General features: G+C 49.4%; 1 protein-coding gene across 3 annotated transcripts in view; it reads right to left on the bottom strand.

The window, feature by feature from the left end:
• Positions 1-9,991: 9,991 nt before the first annotated feature.
• Positions 9,992-11,418, bottom strand: part of LOC121167526 (alpha-aminoadipic semialdehyde dehydrogenase) — a 32,832-nt gene continuing 31,405 nt past the window's right edge. For all 3 annotated transcript variants that reach the window (XM_040996983.1, XM_040996982.1, XM_040996984.1), the window contains one exon: positions 9,992-10,215. In XM_040996983.1, the coding sequence (XP_040852917.1) occupies positions 10,161-10,215 (55 nt within the window). In that variant the 3' untranslated portion in view covers positions 9,992-10,160. The remainder of the gene's footprint in view (positions 10,216-11,418) is intronic.

Raw genomic sequence — 11,418 nt, 5'->3', positions numbered from 1 at the left:
AACTTATGACGACATTCCCAGGATCAACCCCTGCCTGTGCTTCTAAAACAGCCTTCTGCTGAACAGGTGGTGGATGATGCTTCAAATACACACGTTCCTTCCTCTCACGTGCAAAACTCAAATTCAGTGCTTGGGTCCAGGCCTCCTACCGGCCCAGCCCTGGCTGCTGTGGGTATTGGTGAGTGAACCAACAAGCAGAACAATGTGTGTGTGTCTGTCAACCACTCTTTATGAAGACAAGCAATCCCTTCAGTGCATCGTGTTGATTCTTCTAAGACTTTAAACTTCTAAAATTCAAAGTGCAGTAGAAAACTCACATCAGATTCTCAGAGCTTGAAGCACAAAGTGTGTGTGCTACCAAAGCGAGCACTCCAGGTTTGAAGCACAAAGAGCGAGAGGCATCCCTAAAGTGTTTCCTCCCTCCCTCTCCCCCAAGAAGAGAGGACACAGTGAATCGCCGAGGTCCCCAAGGAGGGTGGAGAGCACAGAGCAGCCCCCTTGCCCACAGGCCCACTCTGCAGAGGCAGCTTCCCCAGCTCACAGCTGAGCGCAAACGGCGCAGCTCAGGGACCTCCCAGGTGAAAGCCCTACAATTGGAGCAGTCAACAACCTTTTTGAGGACACCCATGCAATCCAGAGAGACACTCAACTCCATCACAGAAGGCTCCACTCAACACTTCAAACACTTGGTGGAGGAGCCAGTGTTGCGACATGAGGGCTAAGCAATGCAAATACCACACAGGGGCACCAGTTCATGTCCTAGCCACTTCACTTCCGATCCAGCTCCCCCATCATACACCTGGGAGAACACCTCGACTGCTGTAACCATATGCTAGACCCGGATGAAGCTCCCGGCTTTGGCCTAGGCAGCGCAACCAAGGGGAAGTGAACAAGCACACGGGAGATCTCTCAATGCTCTACTTTTCATCAGCTCAGCTTTTCAAACAAATCTTTCTCACACACACACACACACACACAAACGCACATTCCTAGATGGGAAACAGTACAGCTGTCCCACTCACTGCAATCTCAGATTAAATCACTTCTAATCAAAGCTCCTAGGTCTGCAATACTGCCGCCATCTGCTGCCCTCAACCCACCAAGGTCTATGTCGAGCTGAAGGCAACCGAAAAGAAGTAGACGCAAGCAAAGTTCTTGGTCCACCCCATCTTTGCCCAAAAGCGGGACAATTTTATAAAAGTTCCCTCTTTACAAACTTACATGGCCCGAAGGGCTATGGGAGCCCAGATTCCAAGAAGGCTTGTGCATAGGTCATTAATTTCAGAAAAGGCATTAGAAAGCTGGAGCTGAGAGGAACAAGCGTGATAGCCTGGTGACTAAATCCTCGACTTACCTCCACCAGGATCTCACATGAGCCACTGGGTCATTTCTCAGCTGCTCCACTTCCCATCCAGCTCCCTGCTTGTCGCCTGCGAAAGCACTTGTTGATGGTCCAAAGCCTTGGGACGCTGCACCCAGGTGGGAGAGCCCAAAGCAGCTCCTGGCCCAGCTCAGCTCCGGCTGTCGTGGCCACTTGCGGGAGTGAACCAGTGGATGGAACATCTTCCTCTCTTTATCTCTCTTAATATCTACATTTTCAATAAAATAATTAAACAAATCTTTTTTTTAAAAAAAAGAAATAGGTACCTGGCTTACTGCAGAGGTCAACAGTGACCATCCGCTGGGGGCGCAGGGCATTAAATAATAAAAGGCACAATTGGCTTGTGGGCGTGGCTCCTGGCGTTCCACAGGCCCCAGCTGTGTTAGGCTTCCACTGGCCCTCCACACCTGCTTCTCCTTAAGATGCTCACCCAGATTGGAGTCATGGGAGGCACCGGATAGAATGTTCTATCTCGGGCCCGGCGCGGTGGCGCAAGTGGTTAAGTCCTCGCCTTGCACGCCCGGGATCCCATATGGGCACCGGTTCTAATCCCGGCAGCCCCGCTTCCCTTCCAGCTCCCTGCCTGTGGCCTGGGAAAGCAGTTGAGGACGGCCCAAAGCTTTGGGACCCTGCACCCGCGTGGGAGACCCGGAAGAGGCTCCTGGCTTCGGATTGGCATAGTATCGGCCCGTTGCGGCTCACTTGGGGAGTGAATCATCGGATGGAAGATCTTCCTCTCTGTCTCTCCTCTCTGTATATCCGCCTTTCCAATAAAAAAATAATAAAAATAAATCTTTAAAAAAAAAAAAAAAAAAAAAAGAATGTTCTATCTCACTGGTCAAGGGCTGAACAAGGCGCCGCCGTCCCTACAAACCCCTGCCAGAGAACATAGAAAGGCAGTCAGGAAGCTGTTTTTCTCCCCTGGCTCCCTCTCCAGGACCTGGCTGGGACTTCCCTGAGGGGACCCTGGTGTCATCACAGGCGGCTCCAGGGCTCCTGCTGCACTGGCCCGTTCCTTCCTGTGCCGACTCAGGCAGGTGTCCCTACTCTGAGAATCGAAACTCTCCTTGCTAAGCTTTGTGAAGTCTCTTATGTCTTTTTGGCCTAATAAATTAACGTGGAATCAGGGGTGTCTGATCAGATCAGACCGTGGAGCCTCTCCCACTTAAATGGGTGCCTTTTGGACGGGCCAGGCCTACCCAGCCCCACAGAGGCAGCAGGAGCCCTCGGCACTCCCATCAGTAACACCACCTGCACAGGAGCTTTTCGTGTCCAGTATGATGGCGTGTATCTTCTTACTGGGAAGAAAACTCATGGTTCTCTCCACTTTATGGGAGGAGGAGGCTGGGCATAAGGAGATATATGACTTCCCAATGCCACAGGACCCAGAGCTGAAAATTCAGGTGCTCTGAGAACCCTAATGACATAAATTAAGAACCCCCATGGAGAACAGGTTTCTGCTCTAACAATTAAGATGCCCGCATTCCACATGAGAATGCCCGAGATCGAGTTCTCGCCTGAGTCCAGCATCCTGCTAGCACAGCCTCTGGGAGGTGACAGTGATAATGAGAGATGGCTCAGCTACTTGAGTTCCTACCATCCATGTTGAGACCTTGGTTGACATCCCAGTTCCTGGTTTCATGGCAGCATTTAGGGAATCGATCAACAGATGGAAGTGTCCCCCCATCCACGCTTGGCGACTTCTGATAAAATAATTTTAAAAACAAACCTTGGGAAGAAAGAAAGAAAGAAACCTTGGAAAGAAAGGAAGCAAGAAAAAACAAGACAGCAAGAAAGAAAGAACGAGCCCGGCACGATAGCCTAGTAGCTGAAGTCCTTGCCTTGCACACATTGGGCTCCCACAGGGGCACCAGTTCATATCCTGGCTCCTCCAGCTCCCTGCTTCTGGCCTGGGAAACCAGATGAGGACCACCTAAAGCTTGGAGACCCTGCTCCCACGAGCGAGACCCAAAAGAAGCTCCTGATTTTGGACTGGCCCAGCTCCAGCCATTGCGGTCATCTGGGGAATGAACTAGCGAATTGAAGATCTTTCAATCTCTCTCTGGAGATCTGACACACCAATAAAAATAAATAAATCTTAAAAAAAAGGTGACACAGGGCCAAAGAATAGAAAATGGAGCAAGGAGATGTTCCCTCTCTGCTTTTATCAGCCGATTACTCTTTCCTCCCAGCCTTTAGGATCCCCTCCCCCTCCTTCACTTGCCTGGTCTGTGCTGAAATGAGCCCCTGTTTAGCTGTTTACGAAGCTGGAGACTTAGGGGTTTTGCTAGGAATGAGTGCTGAATAGCCTAGGGAAGCAGAGGCCCCGAGGTGGAGTCTTGCTTGGCTGACTAGGCAGCTGCAGGCTGCGAGCTCCAATGGACAGTGCCCTGGACACTGCAGGGGTGGAGGCTGCGAGCTCTGTGAATATAACAGAATGCCCAGTTGTTGACGGAGTATGGGGCTCCCAGGAATGAAAGCCTGCTTTCCCACCTCCTGCTGGGTGTGAGCAGTGCTGTCCCTGCAGACAGGGTGCAAGCAGCATGGCCCGCTTCTCTGAGTGGCAGGGGCGTGGCTTCCCTCACGGACAGCTGAAGTCCAGACACAGCAGGCAGCCACCCTCCACCTTACAAAACACAGTTACAGAAGGAACTAAAGGTCAGAAGTCACCCTGGACCACAGTCCTGGTCTGCTGAACAAGAAAGAACCTTGCTCACACGCTGGGTTCTTTGCAGTTCTTGTCAAAACAGCTGGACTGGCCCACACCATCCAGGACTGTGTCCGCCTGTGTTGTGGCCTCACTTACATAGCATCCTGCTGAGGTGCTCCCATGGAGGCAGCAGGTGTTGGCTAAAGTAACGGGATCCTGCCACCCATGTGGGAGACCCGGACTGAGTTCCTGGCTCCCAGCATCAGCACAGTTGAGACCCAGCTGTTGCAGGCATTTGGACAGTGAAGCAGCAAATCAGAGTAATACTAAATGCTCTCTCTCTCAAATAAATAGGATAAGCATTTTCTAACTTACAAGAAAATAAAATATATCCTAAATCATACAACAGTGCTGTCCACAACTCAGTTATTAGCTGCACTCTAGGTTCAAAGATTGTTCTTAGCTAAGAAGGGATACAGAGAGGAAAGCTCAAGTCATCAGTGCCTGAAGAACACGGCCACTGAAGCCTGCGGCTGGGAGAAGCTGGAAGGGCCATGACAGCCAAGCTAAGGAAACAAGATCCAAGCTGGCCCCACCTAGAGCTAATTACAGCGCAGAGCCGCCACATAAAACAATGCAAATTTAGGGGCTGGCACCACGGCTCAACAAATTCTCCCCCTTGCAGTGCAGGATCTCATATGGGCACCCGTCCAGGTTCCAGCTGTCCCACTTTCAGCTCCCTGCTTGTGGCCTGGAAATGCAGTCAAGGATGATCCAAGTCCTTAGGGCCCTTCACCCACCTGAGAGACCTGGAAGAAGCTCCTGGCTCCTGGCTCCGGATCAGCTGAGCTCCGGTCACTGTGGCCACTTGGGGAGTAAACCAGCTGATGGAAGATATTGACCTATCACTCCTTCTCTCTGCAAAATCTGCCTTTCCAACAAAAATGTCTTAAAGAGAGAGAGAAACAGACATTTTGCTTTTCAGAATAAATGCTAAATAAACCACTGTTGGCTGTTGCCCACTCCTTTTGCAGCCGGGGGAGCAAAGGTCAGAGGGTCAACCCTTAAGGTGCATCAGCCTGGCAAAGGGCGGCCTGGCCTTCAGGACCCACGCCCATCTGCCCATCCACCCGTCCAGCCATCTCATTCCCCACTCCTAAACTGGCAGCCTGGCAGCAGAGCACAACTGATGCTATTTTCGTTATCACTCAAAATCGCACATTTGAGGAAAGATCAGGCCCTCTTTCTTGGCCTTCAGTGTGCCTGGACAGACCATCATGAGGCACAAGATAGTTGGGGAAGGTGTCTCCATGCAAAGGAGCAGCACCTATGGGTGAGGTGAGGTGAGGAGAGGTGCTGGGTGGGGCAGTGGTGGGGAGGAGACTGCTTAAGAGGCAGGGAGTGACTCGAAGCCAAGGAGGCAGAATTCTGCCTGGAACAGACAAGATTGCAGACAGTGAAAGGGAAAACTGAACTGTGAGGTTGCTCTGGACTTGGGGCTTCGGTGGGAACTCACACAAGCATTAGATATAAAGATGCTTTGGGCCAGCGCAATGGCGCAAGTGGTTAAGGTCCTCGCCTTGCATGCCCGGGATCCCATATGGGCACCAGTTCTAATCCTGGCAGCCCCGCTTCCCATCCAGCTCCTTGCCTGTGGCCCGGGAAAGCAGTCGAGGACGGCCCAAAGCTTTGGGACCCTGTACCTACGTGGGAGACCCGGAAGAGGCTCCTGGCTTCAGATTGGCTCAGCTCCAGCCATTGCGGCCGCCTGGGGAGTGAATCAACGGACAGAAGATCTTCCTCTCTGTCTCTCCTCTCTGTATATCCGCCTTTCCAATAAAAATAAATCTTTTTAAAAAATAAATAAGTAAAAATTAAAAAAAAAAAAAAAGAAAGAAAGATGCTCTGGGCCTGGTGCGGTAGCCTAGTGGCTAAATCCTCACCTTGCACCTTCAGGGATCTTATATGGGTGCTGCTTTGTGTCCCTGCTGCTCTACCAGTTTGTGTCCTGACTGCTCCACTTCCCAGCCAGCTCCCTGCTTGTGGCCTGCTTGTGGCAAAGCAGAGGAGAATGGCCCGAACCCTTGGGACCCTGCCCCCATGCAGGAAATCCGGAAGAAGCTCTTGGCTCCTGGTTTCAGATTGGCTCAGTTCTGCTGTTGCAGCCACATGGGGAGTGAACCAGTGAATGGAAAATCTTTCTCTCTGTGTCTCCTCTGTGTATCTGCCTTTCCAATGGAAAAAAATATTCTAAATAAATCTTTAAAATTAAAAAAGAAAGAAAAAGATTCATGGACGGCTCCACTGAATATGCCACTTCCAAGGTGGTACCTGCTGCAGAGGTACAAGCAGCCGGGAGGGGTAAGTGAGGGCACCGACAGACCCTGAGATCAGCGGCCTGTGACTGCACAAGGCCTGAGGAGTCCAGGTCAAGGAGATGGGCCTCAGGACTCTCTCTGCCTGGCAGGTAGTGCTCCCTGACGCAGGTGGTGCTCCCTGACGCGGGTGGTGCTCCCTGACGCGGGTGGTGCTCCCTGACGCGGGTGGTACTCCCTGACGCGGCTGGTGCCGAGTGGACTCTGGGGTGAGGGAACCTCGCCAGGACTCCCTTCCAGACGTTACGGCTACATGGGAAATGCCTCCGTGGGTGGGAATTGCCATCTCAAGTCAGTGTTCAGGAATGCTGGGTGTCAGAGTGAGCACCCACTCCACGGGGAGTTTGTGGTCTGGACTTACAAAACAGCAAGGCGCAGCCGTTACCAAAGACTCGGGTGGGGCCCACCTTGCGCTGCCGAGGGGAGGTCAAGCTGCCTGCTGCAACACTTGCATCCCTTACGGATGCCGGTTCAAGTCCCAGCTGCTCCACTTCCTGCTAAAGCTCCTGCGGAGGCAGCAGATAAAGCCCCAACTACTCGGACCCCTGTATCCACTTGGGACACTTGGATGGAATTCCGAGTAGCTGCTGGCCCATCCCTGGCCATTGTGGCCATTCGGGGAATGAACCCTAGGAAGGAAAGTCTGTCCCTCCCCTCTGCGACTCTGCGTTTCAAATAAAAATTAAATCCATCGTTAACAAGAAAGTAGTAAGGCAAGGAAGGAGGGCATCGAAGTGTCCACAATTAGAAACAACATTCACATCCATGACAGCTTGGATTCAAATCTCTGTGACTTTCTGTTCCTCCATTTTCTCAGCAATAGGATGAGGATCGGGCTGGTATTTTCTTCCCAGGGTTCTTAAATACATGGGTTTAAACTACAGTGTTTTGAAGATTGTCTGGGACATCATGAGTCTGGTAAGTGTGTGAGAATCAAAAAAAGAGTTGTGGGAAATGAAGTCACAAATAGGCTCATGGCAGGGAAGGGGCAAGGACAGAAAACACTGGAATCACACCTCCCACTTTTAAAGATGCAGCCATGCAATTACAGGCAAGTGCTGCTGCTTCTCCTGGAGCTTTTGGGGAGTCTAGCTCACCTAAGTGAGCTCTGAGCAGCTAACCACAGAGCCAGAGCAAAGAGCCAGGGAATGTCTCCTGGGCGGCCTCTGCATGAGAGAGCGCCCCCCTCCAGAGCAGCCTGCTCTGCTCAACAGCGACACCTACAGGTCACTCCCTCAAAGACAGCGCCTCATACCCCAACCTTGGCCAGCTCTCCCAAAGGCAGGGGAGGCGCTGCCAGGCTCGGGCACCCAACCACAAACGGCAAAAAGGCAGAGATGTTGTGCAACCCGCCTCATCCACCTGGGAGAGCAAACTGCCTCAGCAAGGATCCGCATGCGAGATGAGAGATCCCATTTTCAACAACCAAAATCAAGAAATACAAGGGGTTTTCAAAATGGCCATGGACAATGCGTGTTATTTTTTTTTAAAGTATTTTACAATGTTTTGTAACACAGTAAACTATTAATTCTATTTTTTCCCATAATTTTCTTTTTTGAGAGAGTTTATCTGTTGGTTCACTCCAAAACCAGGACTCAATCACTTGAGCAGTCACCACAGCCCCCAGGGTCTGCATTTAGCAGGAAGCTGGAGCCTGGAGCTGAAGGCAGACATCAAACCCAGTGTCCTAGTATGGGACACAAACGTCTTAACCAACAGCCAAGTATTCTTGTGTGGGATAATTCTAAAAGTTATGAAGAAATTGAATGAAATTTAAAAAAGAAAGAAAAACAACAAAAAATGTTAAAAAGTAAAAAAAATTGAATGAAATAAACTTTAGAGTTGTACTAGGAACCATAAAACTTTGAACAACTCAAGATAAATATATATTGCTTTTAAAACACTGGGATATTATAAATTAATTTTTCTCCATTTGTAAATTTAATGTGATTTTAATTTTTAAAAATCCCAAGTGACTGCCTTATCAAAAGACAGAAAATTATTTTTGAAGTTTGTTTAGGAAAGTAATTATTTCAAATGTGGAAAACATCACAGTGGCCAAATTTATTCTATCCCCACGATCATGCGACTTTTACAAGTTTTTTCAAGTATTATTTTCCTACTTAAAAGGCAAGAGAAATAGATCTTCCATCATTCCCCAAATGTTGGCAACTGTTGCTGAAAGGCAACTGCAGAGATCCTGTTTTTTTGTTGTTGTTTCTTAAAAAAAAATAAAAGATTTATCTTATTCATTTCAAAGGCAAAATTAGAGGAGGTTGGAAGGGTTCAGGAGGACAGATCTATCAACTGGTTCACTCTCCAAATGGCCACAATGACTGGAGCTAGCTCATTGCCAAATCATGAGCCACGAGCTTCTTCTAGGTCTCCCACATGGGTGCACTTCGGCCATCTTCTACAACTTTCCAGCACATTACAGGGAACTTGATCAGAAGTGGAGCAGCCAGGACTTGAACCAATGCTCATGTGGGATGTCAGCACTGCAGGAGGCAGCTTTAGCTATCACACCACAGCACTGGACCAGATACTATCAGCTACTTTCTTCCCCAAATGGTCACAATGGCTGGGGCTGGGCCAAGTGGAAGCCAAAAGCCTGGAGCTCCATCTTGGGTTTCCCTCATAGGTGGCAGGGCACAAGCACTGGGCCATCATCTGCTGCTTTCCCAGGAGCAAGCAAGGAGCTAAACAGGAAGTGGAACAGCCAGCAGTTGAACAAGTGCACACAGGGGATGCACATATCAGAGACAGCAGCTTAACATGCTGCACCACAACACCAGCCTCACCCTTCCTCACCTTGAGGATGAGCGATTTCCAACAACACTGCTTTGGCAGGGAAAGGGCACCCCTGCTTCCATCTCTCCCCACCAATGCCGGAGGAAGGTAATGCAAATGAACTCTCCTTGTGGGGATGCAGGGTTCCTACCTCACCTACAAAGGTTTCCTTTTCCTCCCTAGCCTGTTCTGTGTAATATACCTTAAACGAAGCAGCAAGGCTGAGCAAAGCACAGGAAATTCAGGGTCAGTGTTGGGTTAGGCCATCAACTGGGACACCGGCACCAAATACAGGCGAAGTCCCAGACGAGCCGAGTGCTCCTCTTCTGACCCGGCTCCCTGCCAATACACCTGGGAAAGCAGCAGAGGATGGCCTGGGTCCCTGGGCCCCTGCAGGCTACTCGGGAGACCCAGATGGAAGTTCCGGCTCCTGGCTTCAGCCTGGCCCAACCCCGGCTGTTGTGGCCGTTTGAGGGTAAACCTCTGTCTCTGCAACTCTGCCTTTCTAATAAATAAATCTTAAGAATAAGAAAGAATGGAAAATTTGGAAAACATACAAAGCTGACTCTGAGGAACCTCTGGATCCAGATATCGGGATGTCTTCTGCCTAGAGACAGTCGAGTGACAGGGCATTTCCACACCTCTGCATGATCAGGCCTGCCCAGACCAAAGCATGCAGGGTTCTGAACTCCTCCAATGCAAATCAGCCTCTGTCTTTTGATAAAACAGTAAACAACTCAGAACTACTATAAAAATACCCAATGACTTTCTAGAAATCATGCCTAAGTAGTGAGGTAAGTTGTGAAAAATTTATTCTGACTTAAAAAAAATGAGTCAGGGCTTTGAGGTCACAGGGGGATTAGTCACTGTCAGGTTGCAAGGCACGTTCAGCTGGAGTGTTCATCTTCTTCAGACTCAGCTATGGGAATTCCTGCGAGGACAGTGAGGTCAGCCTCTAACGCCTTCACTGAAACTTGATTCCTTGGGCCAGAGGAAGGTCCTTGCTGTAGTTGATGGTGCTGGGGGCAGAAAGACGCAGTTCAGTGAATGATAGCACATGCAGAACACACAGTATTTTCATTCCAGTAATAAAGTAATACAGCAGATCTTTTTCTATTCCCAAAGTAAAATGTCTAAGTTATAAAGTGATGGGAAAAAAAACAGGGTATAAAAGCAATATTCATATGGATCCCACTTTAGAGACACACACACGCACAGAAGTCTGGAAAGACACGTCACACATGTATGTGCTCGTGGCTTTCATTTGAGTGGAACATGAGATCACATTAGCAGTAACTTTGCCCTCTATATCTTGTTTAAGAATTCCAAAGGCAAATACTAGTGTTTTTATTTAATAGAAATAAAGGAAAAGTATCCCCATTAAACGGATTCCAGGAAAGTCACAACTCAGTGTTTGCCTGAAAAGCTCTAAGGGGGCACGGGAAAGGAAAGAGATGTGTGTGTGTGTGTGTGTGTGTGTGTGTGTGTGTGTGTGTGTGTGTGTGTGTGTGTGTGTGTGTGTGAGTGTGTGTGTGTGTGTGTTGGATGAGCTACGGTGGGAAAATCTCAGAACTGCCCAACAAGAACACTGCAGCTGTAGCCACGATGAATTAAGGCTGAGACCCCCACAATCAAAACCTGCAGTCCTTTTCAGAGACGCTGTGGGATCAGGATGGGTCTCCCCATGTGGTACTACCCTACACAACAAAACCCTAAATTTTGAAACCCAAGTGCCCTAAAATCTGAAATATTTCTGAGCACCAACGAAGTGTTGGGGCCACAACATTTTTGGTTTTGTGCTATTGGCCTTCAGGAATGCTCTCACTTAACGGGTAAAATCTGCACAAATATTGAAAAACACTGAAAAATTCTGAAACACTGTGGATAAAAGAGACTCACTTGGTATTAGCCAAAACGCTTAGAAATGATGGGGGTAAACACTCAACATACATGATACAGACATGACCCCACGCATTCTATTCTATTCACCCAGAGGGATGTGTCTCTACCCAGGCAGGTGGATAATTAAAGCAAAAGAAGTAGGTCGCTGTCAGACTCTCCCAGCAGTAGGCTCCCTGGCGCTGTGCCTGTGCTGGGTAGGTGAGATGCCCCATTCTTGAAGGTCTGCCCATGGTCCCCCATCCACTAGCAGGGCCTGTGGGCCCCTCTGTCTCCAACCGTTCTAGTAACACAGATGCGGTAACTGCACCCAAGGAGGAAAC

Source organism: Ochotona curzoniae, unplaced genomic scaffold (assembly GCF_017591425.1).
Source record: "Ochotona curzoniae isolate NIBS_2020 unplaced genomic scaffold, NIBS_Ocur_1.0 patch381, whole genome shotgun sequence".
Lineage (NCBI taxonomy): Eukaryota > Metazoa > Chordata > Mammalia > Lagomorpha > Ochotonidae > Ochotona > Ochotona curzoniae.
This window is presented reverse-complemented; position numbering and strand designations above follow the sequence as displayed.